The sequence below is a fragment of the Schistocerca cancellata genome, chromosome 5 (assembly GCF_023864275.1).
Source record: "Schistocerca cancellata isolate TAMUIC-IGC-003103 chromosome 5, iqSchCanc2.1, whole genome shotgun sequence".
NCBI lineage: Eukaryota > Metazoa > Arthropoda > Insecta > Orthoptera > Acrididae > Schistocerca > Schistocerca cancellata.
The window spans coordinates 246,898,156-246,910,894 of NC_064630.1; the positions used below are offsets into that span (position 1 = coordinate 246,898,156).

At 37.9% G+C, this 12,739-nt stretch overlaps 1 protein-coding gene across 5 annotated transcripts in view; it reads left to right on the forward strand.

The window, feature by feature from the left end:
* The window catches only part of LOC126188995 (negative elongation factor D), a 235,693-nt gene that overhangs the window by 36,431 nt on the left and 186,523 nt on the right, over positions 1–12,739 (forward strand). For 3 of the 5 annotated variants that reach the window (XM_049930795.1, XM_049930794.1, XM_049930798.1), the window contains exons 2-3: positions 1,085–1,186; positions 11,345–11,423. In XM_049930795.1, coding sequence (XP_049786752.1) covers positions 11,370–11,423 — 54 coding nt within the window. In that variant the 5' untranslated portion in view covers positions 1,085–1,186; positions 11,345–11,369. Of the gene's footprint in view, positions 1–1,084; positions 1,187–7,429; positions 7,569–11,344; positions 11,424–12,739 lie in introns of all 5 variants that reach the window. The other 2 variants (XM_049930797.1, XM_049930796.1) reach the window with 1 other exon arrangement.

Below are 12,739 nucleotides of genomic sequence, written 5' to 3' on the forward strand. Positions count from 1 at the left end.
CAGTCACAGCAATTAAAGCTCCACTCTTAGGTTCCTGCCTAACCAGACATTCAGAAGTCGCTAAATATTTATTTAATCCTTTCTGAGACCAGACTGAATGTAAATAACATCTATTATTGCAGGACATACTTGTATTACATTCACAAGAAAGTGACAGTATGTTTTAACAATGCTATCACAAAAGGGGGGAAAAAAGGGATGTGCCAGGATGCAAACCAGCAACTTTTTACTCCAGAAACCATGACTTTATTCATTACTAGCACCTAACCATGCAATGTTTAACTCCTGTCTTGCTTATCATATTATATATTGAAGGCCTGTGTTGTTGACGCATTATTAAATGACATTTTATGATTATGGTGATGTGTTTGTGATAAATTTACAATGCTCTTTTAACATTGAACCAAAATACAACAAATTACAAAACTAATGTGTTTGGTTCTTGATTTGTAAATTATTGATGATGACAATAACTCACTCCCAAGAGATCACTCTTATAAGAAGGAATTAACTGTTGATAAATCATTACATGACATTTTATTATAGCAATAATTATAATAAATTGTACCAAGAATAACACGCTTTTGTAAGTCTCCAGTACGTGTGCACGAAATCCCAAGAGAAGCCAGTATCGAATTCTAACGAAAGTCAATAGCTGATCATGCCATCATCGATATTGTGTGTGACATCAAAATGACAAAAAGTTTGCAGAAGTTGTTGTGAAACAAGTGTTACACTATGAAGTAGTACAAAAATACTATACAAAGCAAAGTGTCTACATCTTCCTCAGTGGCAATTGCTGGTACATATTTTGGTAGAACAGAATTTACAAAATTTTATGTTAAAAACTTCAACACTGTTCTAAAGGCATATAACGGTTTAAGCATGAAATAATTTTAGTTGACATAGTCTTTATATGAACTCAGGCCTGCTTGTGGCAGTGTGTTGTGTTTCTTTTAATAGGCATGTGCAGTTTGGCTCCTTGAAAGAATTTGATAGTTTGTATGTAGACCACTTATTATCTTTGTTGGTGTCGATATGAGTGACAGCATGTTGATGCAATTTATGTCCTTATTGTTAACAGTGATTGGTGATACAGTATGCACAGTACATCATGGTGCAATGGATATGACATCCTTCCATTACTGATCATCTCTGTATTTTGAGAAGAGTATATTTTTATTAGGTGAGTACAATTTTGTTAAAATCCATAACCTCTTTGCTCCAGTTAACATTTTTGGTTCTTAGGCGGTCAGATAACCTTTCTCAAAAAGTCTGCTTCTGGCATCAATAATTGAAAAAGTTTGGTCAGAATTCTTTGAATTGCATATGTATTATCAAGGTGTACATATCCTGGGACAACTGGGAAATCCTGGAAAAACCCAGGAATTTTCTCATCTGGGAGAAATCCGGTAAAAACGTAGGAAGTTTTTAAAATTCTGGGAATTTTTCGTTGTTTTAGTTTTCATTTAAATTTTTTAAATTTTTGACTGGTAAGAAGTGATACTCTAGCAAAGAATTTAGCCCACTACTCCAGAGTAATATGGCAGCAGTGAAATGTAAAAGAGAGAATAACACCAAAAGAAAAACCCAGTTGCAAAGAAAATACACCATTTGCAATATCAAAACAAAGTTCACACACAAATGTGAGCTGACAGCAAAATGTGGCAAGGACTATGCAATACTTCATCTAACAATGAGCACAATGTCACAACTGTTTACATTTATAACAGGTCACAAGAAAATATTGCGAATGATGATTTGAGAAGTGTTACTTTCAAAGTAAATTTCCATTTACACATAATGAACTATGTTACATGTGAGAATGTGCCATGAATTTTGTAAATCATGGTAGCGTTTGATTCTCATTCGAAACACTTCAAGGACCAGCCACTTAGAAAAATTGCAAGGCTGAAAGACGAGCCATTTATGGCATTATTTAAAAGTTTTCTTGCTCATTTGTGTTTAGTTTGTCTTAAAGTGTAACACATGCTAAAAAAGATCAATTCTAAAGGTTAGCTTCTATATTCATTTTAGTTCTTTCATTGATTACAAAGCATGCAATAACGATGGCAAAAAATATAATTATCATTCAAAAAAACAGTGCGAAGAGAGTTCTTGAGCAGTTTCTCCCGTAATTGGCTTTTCTATGGAATAGTTGAAGTGCTCAATGGAACATACATTCAGCCAGGTAATCCATGAAATTTTTGGTGCACAGTAGTGAAATTTGTAATTGTGCTTGTCACAAATAGTCAGCTGCTGCAATTCAAGCTGTGCTCTTAGGATCTTGCCTAACCAGATATTGGGAAAAAACGGCAAAAAAATCAAGTGTTGCTGCACATCAGAGATCTTTCCAAAACACGATGTTTTTTATTTCCTAATGTGCCAGGAAGTTGTATGCTGTACGAAGCCTTCGCCTTTCAAACGATTGATAAGTTTTACAGCTCTGATCGGAAGTGTATTGTCACTCGGTTAAGAAAATAATACTTTTCATCAGGGATATAGTGTACTTTCACCAGGGGTCTATACCTTTCAGTTTCGCCCTGGAAAAAGTGTACTTTCGCCCAGGAAAAAGTGTGTTTATAACCTGCCTATCTGGTAAAATTCAGATAATTTTTTTTCCTGTGCGCATATACACCATGATCATGTTTAAAACTTAATGTACCTCCCGGATGCAAAATTCCAAACATTACTGATGGGTGATTTAAAAATAGGTCCAAAAGCTAGATTTAGTTTTTCCTACTTTTAACGTGTTTGTTGGCAGTATTCCATCACTCTTCAACCAGTTCTTCTTTCCTCTCTGGGGAAGAAACTGACAGTTTTAGAAGCTCAGTGTAGTTTTTTCCTTCGTTTTAAATATGTTTATTGGCAGTATTTGGAGTTTCGCTTCTTGGTCATCCATTCTGTTTCCTGGTAATTTCATAGTTTTCTCAAGTGAAATTTCCTTGGGACACAATTTACAAATTAACTTATCAGAACAGTCAGGAGAGATGAAAAACTTAGAATAAGGTGTAGAATTACTAGTTGAATTTAAGGAATTATCTACTTTGCAAATAGTTGACCTATGTCTGTATTACTGTAAGTTATTTAATAATAATAATAAATGCACGATGTTGATGAAGATTACGTACATCAGTGAACTGTAATAATGTCTGCAGTTATGTATGGAAAAGGGTTTCAACTCTCCTTTGTTTGTCAACAAAGTCGTACATGCAATAGTACAAGCTGTTTCTTATGAAATTTTGATAATTGGCTGCTATTAAAAGGAACTGTGGGATGTAAGCAACAGAAAACATTGTTGTAACTTGTAGTATTGGCTACATCATGTTGGATAGTCTTGGGAGACATAGGAAACTCTGAAATTCAGTTGCTACAGGTGTATGCTACAGTAATTATCCCCTGGTACATGTGCATGATTACCTACCATTTCATATGTAAGTGATTGGGAGAGGGTGCATAGAATCACTTACCGACTATTTCTCTACTATTCCACAATGTAATAGCATGTGGGAAAAATGAACCCCTAAGTCTTTTCCCTTCCCCATGAACCATGGACCTTGCCATTGGTGGGGAGGCTTGCATGCCTCAGCGATACAGATAGCCGTACCGTAGGTGCAACCACAACGGAGGGGTATCTGTTGAGAGGCCAGACGAACGTGTGGTTCATGAAGAGGGGCAGCAGCCTTTTCAGTAGTTGCAGGGGCAACAGTCTGGATGATTGACTGATCTGGCCTTGTAACACTAACCAAAACGGCCTTGCTGTGCTGGTACTGCGAACAGCTGAAAGCAAGGGGAAACTACAGCCGTAATTTTTCCTGAGGGCATGCAGCTTTACTGTATGGTTAAATGATGATGGCGTCCTCTTGGGTAAAATATTCGGGAGGTAAAATAGTCCCACATTCGGATCTCCAGGCGGGGACTACTCAGGAGGATATTGTTATCAGGAGAAAGAAAACTGGCGTTCTACGGATCAGAGCGTGGAATGTCAGATCCCTTAATCGGACAGGTAGGTTAGAAAATTTAAAAAGGGAAATGGATAAGTTAAAGTTAGATATAGTGGGAATTAGTGAAGTTCGGTGGCAGGAGGAACAAGACTTCTGGTCAGGAGACTACAGCATAGTGAACGCATTATTGTGGCCAAGATAGATACGAAGCCCACGCCTACCACAGTAGTAAAAGTTTATATGCCAACTAGCTCTGCAGATGATGAAGAAATTGAAGAAATGTATGATGAAATATAAAAAAATATTCAAATAGTGAAGGGAGACGAAAATTTAATAGTCATGGGTGACTGGAATTCGTCAGTAGGAAAAGGGAGACAAGGAAACATAGTAGATGAATATGGATTGGGGCTAAGAAATGAGAGGAACTGCCTGGTAGAATTTTGCACAGAACATAACTTAATCATTGCTAACATTTGGTTCAAGAATCATAAAAGAAGGTTGTATACGTGGAAGAATCCTGGAGATACTAGAAAGTATCAGATAGATTATATAATGGTAAGGCAGAGATTTAGGAACCAGGTTTTAAATTGTAAGACATTTCCAGGGGCAGATGTGGACTCTGACCACAATCTATTGGTTATGAACTGTAGATTAACGTCACAAAAATGAGATCGACAGGAAGTGCAAAATGGCTAAGCAGGGATGGATAGAGGACAAATGTAAGGATGTAGAGACTTATCTCACTAGGGGTAAGATAGATACTGCCTACAGGAAAATTAGAGAGACCTTTGGAGAAAAGAGAACCACTTGTATGAATATCAACAGCTCAGATGGAAACCCAGTTCTAAGCAAAGAAGGGAAAGCAGAAGGGTGGAAGGAGTATATAGAGGATCTATACAAGGGCGATGTACTTGGGGACAACATTATGGAAATGGAAGTGGATGTAGATGAAGATGAAATGGGAGATACGATACTGCGTGAAGAGTTTGACAGATTACTGAAAGACCTGAGTCGAAACAAGTCCCAGGAGTAGACAACATTCCATTAGAACTACTGACAGCCTTGGGAGAGCCAGTCCTGACAAAACTCTACCATCTGGTGAGCAAGATGTATGAGACAGGCGAAATACCCTCAGACTTCAAGAAGAATATAATAATTCCAATCCCAAAGAAAGCAGGTGTTGACAGATGTGAAAATTACCAAACTATCAGTTTAATAAGTCACAGCTGCAAAATACTAATGCAAATTCTGTACAGACGAGTGGAAAAACTAGTAGAAGCCGACCTCGGAGAAGATCAGTTTGGATTCCATAGAAAAATCGGAACATGTGAGGCAATACTGACCCTACGACTTTCTTAGAAGCTAGGTTAAGGAAGGGCAAACCTACATTTCTAGCATTTGTAGACTTAGAGAAAGCTTTTGACAATGTTGACTGGAATACTCTCTTTCAAATTCTGAAGGTGGCAGAGATAAAATACAGGGAGCGAAAGGCTATTTACAATTTGTACATAAACCAGATGACAGTTATAAGAGTCGAAGGACGTCAAAGGGAAGCATTGGTTGGGAAGGGAGTGAGACAAGGTTGTAGCCTCTCTCCGATGTTATTCATTCTGTATATTGAGCAAGCAGTGAAGGAAACAAAAGTTCGGAGTAGGTATTAAAATCCATGGAGAAGAAATAAAAACTTTGAGGTTCGCCGATGACATTGTAATTCTGTCAGAGACAGCAAAGGACCTGGAAGAGCAGTTGAACGGAATGGACAGTGTCTTGAAAGGAGGATATAAGATGAATATCAACAATAGCAAAACGAGGATAATGGAATGTAGTCGAATTAAGTCGGGTGATGCTGAGGGAATTAGATTAGGAAATGAGACACTTAAAGTAGTAAAGGAGTTTTGCTATTTGGGGAGCAAAATAACTGATGATGGGCAAAGTAGAGAGGATATAAAATGTAGACTGGCAATGGCAAGGAAAGCATTTCTGAAGAAGAGAAATTTGTTAACATCAAGTATAGATTTAAGTGTCAGGAAGTTGTTTCTGAAGGTATTTGTATGGAGTCTAGCCATATATGGAAGTGAAACATGGACGATAAAATAGTTTGGACAAGAAGAGAATAGAAGCTTTCGAAATGTGGTGCGACAGAAGAATGCTGAAGATTAGATGGGTAGATCACATAACTAATGAGGAAGTATTGAATAGGATTGGGGAGAAGAGGAGATTGTGGCACAACTTGACTAGAAGAAGGGATCGGTTGGTAGGACATGTTTTGAGGCATTAAGGGATCACCAATTTAGTATTGGAGGGCAGCGTGGAGGGTAAAAATCATAAAGGGAGACCAAGAGGTGAATATACTAAGCAGATTCAGAAGGATGTGGGTTGCAGTAGGTACTGGGAGATGAAGAAGCTTGCACAGGATAGAGTAGCATGGAGAGCTGCATCAAACCAGTCTCAGGACTGAAGACAACAACAACAACAACAACAACAACAACAACAAGAAGTCTTTTCATGCAAGCTCTAATTTTATCGTCGTGTGTATTTATCCCTATACATGTGGGGGGGGACAAAAATTTTGGCATTTGGAGAAGAAAGAAAGTGATTTTGTGGAAAGACCTTGTCACCTGAGTACCAGCTCAAGTCATATCCGTGATTCTTTCTCCTTTATTTCGTGATAATACAAAACAAGCTGCCCTTCTTCAAACTTTTTTGATGTCCTCCCCCAATTGTATGTGGTAAGGATCTCACACTGCACATTAGTACTCCTGAAGAGACAGACAAGCATTGTGTGGATTTTTTAAGTGTTCTGCCAGTTCAGCAGTCCTTGATTTGCCCTTCTTACAACATCATGTATGTGATGGTTCCAATTTAAGTTGTTTGTAATTCTAATCCCTCTGTATTTAGTTGACTGGACAATTTTTAAATTTGTGTGCTTTATCGTGTAACCGAAGTTTGGTGAAATTGTTTTAGTAGTCATGTAGTGGATCTCACACTTTTTATTGTTCAGAATCAGTTATCACTTTTCATCGTCTGCAGATATATTATTCAAATCATTTTGTAATTGATTTTAATACAAAGTAAACAACTTCGTCACCTACATTTGGAGGGCTGCTCAGATTGTCTTCTGAATTGTTTATATTGATTAAGAATTGTAGATGGCCTATAACAGTTTCTTGGGGGACCCTCTGTATAACTTCAGCTTTATTAGACAACTTCCTGTCAGTTACTCTGTACTGTGACCTTTCTGATAGGAAATAACAAATCGAATTGCACACCTGAAACAGTACTCCATAGGCATGAAATTTGATTAGAAGCTGCTTGAGAAGAATGGTGTCAGAAACCTTCCAGAAATCTATAAATATGGAATAAACTTCAGATCCTCTGTCAATTGCACTAATTACTTTGTTCAAATGAGCAACCAATTGTGTTTCATATGAGTGATATTTTTTGAATCTGTGCTAATTATGTGACAGTAGATTGTTTTTTTCCAGGTATTTCATAAAGTTGGAACTCAGTACATTTCCAAAACCCTGACACAAATTTATATCAGTGATATGGGATTATAATTCAAGTGGATTTCTTCTATTCTCCCACTTCTTACAATGGTCTGAGCAAATTTCTAGTCCTCAGGTATGAATCTTTTGTTGAGCGAGTGGTTGTATGTTACTGCTAAAATAGGAGATATTTCACCAGCATACTCTGAAAGAAATGTAATTTGTATACAATCTGTACCAGAAGACTTTCCTTTATTAAATGACTCAAATTGACATTGCCACACCAACGGTATCTAGTCTTTTCAAAATTACTCAAGGATTGACAGTTCAATAGTAACATGTGGAGGGATGGAAAAGAGAGGAAACCATGCATTTATGGTGTTTTTTAAAGCATTATTGGCGCATATGTAATTGATTTATCTTCAGGAGTCATACATACTAAAAAAATACGAAGCTTCGAGGCTTATTTTTGATATTTAGTTTGTGATAGTTTACAAATTATAAACTAATGATGACGTAAAGTGTAATTATATTAAAAGGTGTGAAATGAGTTATTGAACAATTTCTTCCTCTTGAGCTTCCAAAATTTCAGACTCACTCAACAAACATGACGTATGTGTAGCAAAGTTACAGCAGACTGTGAAACCTAACAAGTAGCCGCATGAAATCATGTCAATGCTATGATGCTGGCACGGCCATTTGTGAGAGCAGCTGTTGCCTTCGGTAATGTTACTTTCAAGACAATTTACGAAATTGACAACAGAAGGCAGCACGAGTCAAGGGGCAGGTGGTGAGACATCTGTACATTGTTCTCATACGCAATGGATCCAGTTTTTTAGCAATAGATGGCTTGCAAGTTGAGAAGATCTTGGTGCGACCTGTAGTTTACTATATTTCTTAACACACAGTTGTGGTCTGAGCTATGCAAGGGCTTGGTCTACAAAATGTTGATGTACCAATACATAACCGGCTTCAATATTTTCTGGAAGGGTTTCACTATGTTTTCAGTTTAGTTTTAGCAAATTATTTACACGATATAAGAGTAGTTTATGAAAATACATTTTCTGACTTTGCTAATTTTCAACATAGGGGATTTTTTTTTTGTTATAGAAATTAGGTGAACACATTATGTGAATGAAATCTTAAGAATAAATCACATTTTCATCTACTTCAAACCAGAACTCTGCCAGAGTTTTGTAACATGAGATAATTGCAGCTAAATGTGATGCCCAATGGTCTGATCAAGTATCAAGCACTTAAGTCACCTGTATGGTTTCGTTATGAGAAACGAGTTGATAGGGTTATAATTAACCTGTTATTAAGTTTTCTGATCTACCTACTTACTTGTAATGTAGCAAAAAATAAGATTTATGCATGGTTATCACAGTGTGAAACATATCTTAAATAGGCACACCAATATTGGGAAAGAGAATGAAGATACAAAGAAACAGTATCTCAGTACTACTGCAATTACGTTGTAAACAATTTTTATATATATATATAGTTATAATAGAAGGAAACATTCCACGAAGGAAAAATATACCTAAAAACAAAGATGATGTGACTTACCAAATGAAAGTGCTGGCAGGTCGACAGACAGACAAACGAACACAAACATACACACAAAATTCAAGCTTTCGCAACAAACTGTTGCCTCATCAGGAAAGAGGGAAGGAGAGGGAAAGACGAAAGGATGTGGGTTTTAAGGGAGAGGGAAAGGAGTCATTCCATTCCCGGGAGTGGAAAGACTTACCTTAGGGGGAAAAAGGGACGGGTATACACTCGCGCACACACACACATATCCATCCACACATATACAGACACAAGCAGACAGAGGGAAACATTCCACGTGGGAAAAATATATTTAAAAAGAAAGATGATGAGACTTACCAAACAAAAGCGCTGGCAGGTCGATAGACACACAAACAAACACAAACATACACACAAAATCTAGCTTTCGCAACCAACGGTTGCCTCGTCAGGAAAGAGGGAAGGAGAAGGAAAGACAAAAGGATATGGGTTTTAAGGGAGAGGGTAAGGAGTCATTCCAATCCCGGGAGCGGAAAGACTTACCTTAGGGGGAAAAAAGGACAGGTATACACTCGCGCGCGCACACACACACACACACACACACACACACATATCCATCCATACATACAAGACACAAGCAGACATCGAAAAGTGTTCAGGCATTACAGAAAACATTCTAGGCAACTCAAGTTCCACCAGATTTGTTAACAATTGTAGTTTTTGTATTAGATGATAAAATTGGGGACTTCCTGACTATAACATGGCCTTTTGGCTGTCTGTTTCACAAATTTTACAAGCCCAAAAATATAACTGTAGTAGTTGGTGGCAAGTGTCCTGCTCCTCACGTTGTTCATTAAATTGTGGAAAATCTGTAAACACAAGTTGTGTGGGAGACATTCTTGCTACAGTTGCTAGCTCTTGCACTGAATGTAATATAACTGCCCATAGCTCCTGATGACCCTGCACGGTTTGCATTTGTAAAAATAAATAAATAAAAATTATAATCTTTGCGTAGTTACAGAATTATTCACATTTGCTTTGCACACATAATTTGTTCAGAGTTGCTATCGCTTTAGTTAAAGGATGAGCTACTCAAACAAATAACAGACTTGATTTGCAACAAGAGATATATAAACAGGATGCTACTAGGTACAATGCAAACTGTCGTCTTTTTTATTCCCAAGAAAAGTGCAGTCAAAGCTATATCAGAATTCTGCACGTTACAAACAGAGCCCACCAGATTAGCGTCATAGCGAATACAACACTCGCAATGTGCACTCCACTTCTTGTGCAGCATACAGAGAAGAGTCGGACTGATCCTGGGCTGGATTATATGCTGCAGTGTGGCATGAATCTCTGATGGGATCATATGTTGGAGTTTGGCATAATACCATCAGTGGTTCGCGTTTGAGGATCAGCACCATCCGACTACATGGGTGATGATAATTTTGCATCAGCTGTTAGGTTTCCATGGTAATGCCAGGTGCTGCCACTGTACTCTCAAATGTATCTTCTCACATAGAACCACATGGCCACCCTCTCCCCTCGCAAAAGAATCTTATTCTTCATGTTGGTGGTAGTTAGAATTTAATTTTTTTGTATTGTTTCTTATTTATTTTTCCCTTAAACAAAGTTGTGGAAGTTTTGGGCAATAGGGGCTGATGTGTGTGTGTGTGTGTGTGTGTGTGTGTGTGTGTGTGTGTGTGTGGGCGCGCGCGCGCATGTGTGTTATATTTCCGAAGGGGGCTTTTTTGTCCAAAATATTAAATGTTTAGCAATCTTTTCTTTGTGTCTGTCTCTGATTCAATGCTTCTTCTATGTGGTAAGGAGCAATTTATTCTTTTAATAATCTTGTTCTTATTCCATCCTGGACTTCAGATTATTCTTACCTTTGATACACGACTTCTTTCTTCTGTAACACCTTTTTCTTCATATTTGCTGCCTTTCCTCTTCAAAACACACGCTTCCCTCATAGCCTCCACTTTGAGTTGGCTAGCACCTCTGCCTCATCTGCTTCAATCAATTACTCTCTTGTCTGAAGAAGGAACCAGTTGTTCTGAAAGTTAGGAGTTCTGTGATCCTACTTTGCAAGTGTTCTTACGAGGGGTGCTGTGAGTTAGACCTCCCAGAGGTAAGTAACGCATAGCTTTTCTCTCTCTTTCTAATTTTAATTTCTGTCATAGATTTAATATAAATTACTGAAATGTTATTGGATACTGTGTGAGTCCCACCTATTAATCATGCTCATGTTAATATTTGGAAGAAAATCCATGTGTATCATAAGAAATGTGGCCTAATAACTTGAATATTTTAATGTGTAGTTTACATGGTTCATAATCTTCTTTCAGTAATTTTGTCATTAATATATTCTAAATTTTTCAGGTCGTTTTACATTAGCAAACACACAATGGAGCAGAGATTTGAGGAACACAAGGAGTGGGAAGGTGAACCAGATGGAGAGGTAATATATTGAACATTCAGTTGGCATTGAGTCACATTTTCTTATGCAGAGATAGAGCTATGCTGAAAAATGAGTGTAGCACAGGTTACATCAACAAAAGGGATGTGAAAGTAGAGCAGAAGTTATACTTGATAGATAAGAAAAGTCAGAGAAGTGTGTGTGTGTGTGTGTGCGCGGAAGCACGCGCGCCCTTGCGCACACGCGTGCGTGTGTTGGTGTGTGTTGTCTAATTCGGAAGAAGGCCTTTTATCCAAAAGCTAACTTGTTTAACAATCTTTTTGTTGTGCCATGGTGAGTAGCAATCTATCCTTTTTGTAATATTGTTATTATTTGCATAAGATGTCATTTTCAAGTGTACATGTATATGTGGTTATATGTATACATGCCATTAGCAGATGATACACAAAGTCAAAACAAAGAGAAAATGCAGAGGTGTGTCCCAGTGACTTTGTCAGCCCTACTATTTACATTCTACCAGACCTTTCCAAACCAGCTGAATATAAATTGCATTACAGAACACAATACTCCACAGATTCTTTATCAAATGAACTGCAAGGCACAAATAAAGGGAAAATCCTGGGATACTACATGAATTTAAAAGTAAAGAGAAAATGATGAAGCATGTTACAGTTCATTGTCACATTACAGAAAATAGTATCAAGTAACTAAATGGTTCAAATGGCTTTGAGTAGTATTGGACTTGACATCTTAGGTCATCAGTCCCCTATAACTTAGAACTACTTAAACCTAACCAACCTAAGGACATCACACACATCCATGCCCGAGGCAGGATTCAAACCTGCGAACGTAGTGGCCGCACGGTTCCAGACTGAAGCGCCTAGAACTGCTCGGCCACAGTGGCCGGCTATCAAGTAACTATATTCATACCTTCTGACAAATGAGTTATGAAACATATTTTGTTTGGTAAAGGATTAGAGCAGTGATACATGCCTTGGCTATTTCTTTTTCACTTATTTTGTGATGCACTAACAGCATTTGCGAGATCTTATGTGTGTACGTGTACGTGTGAAATTGCTATGCTGAAATTGACCAACAGTGATTAAAAAAGTGTATTATGCAGCATCAGTGGAACTATGACTTCTTGTAATATTTATTGTTCTAAGTGTGGTGAAGCGAGTGCACTGGGTGCACCCGACTGCAAATTGTTGCTCATGTCGGCACCAATGACTCCTGCCGTCTGGGTTCAGAGGTCATCCTCAGTTCGTACAGGCGGTTGGCGGAATTGGTGAAGGCGGAAAGCCTCGCTCGCGGGGTGGAATCAGAGCTAACTATTTGTAGTATCGTTCCCAGAACCG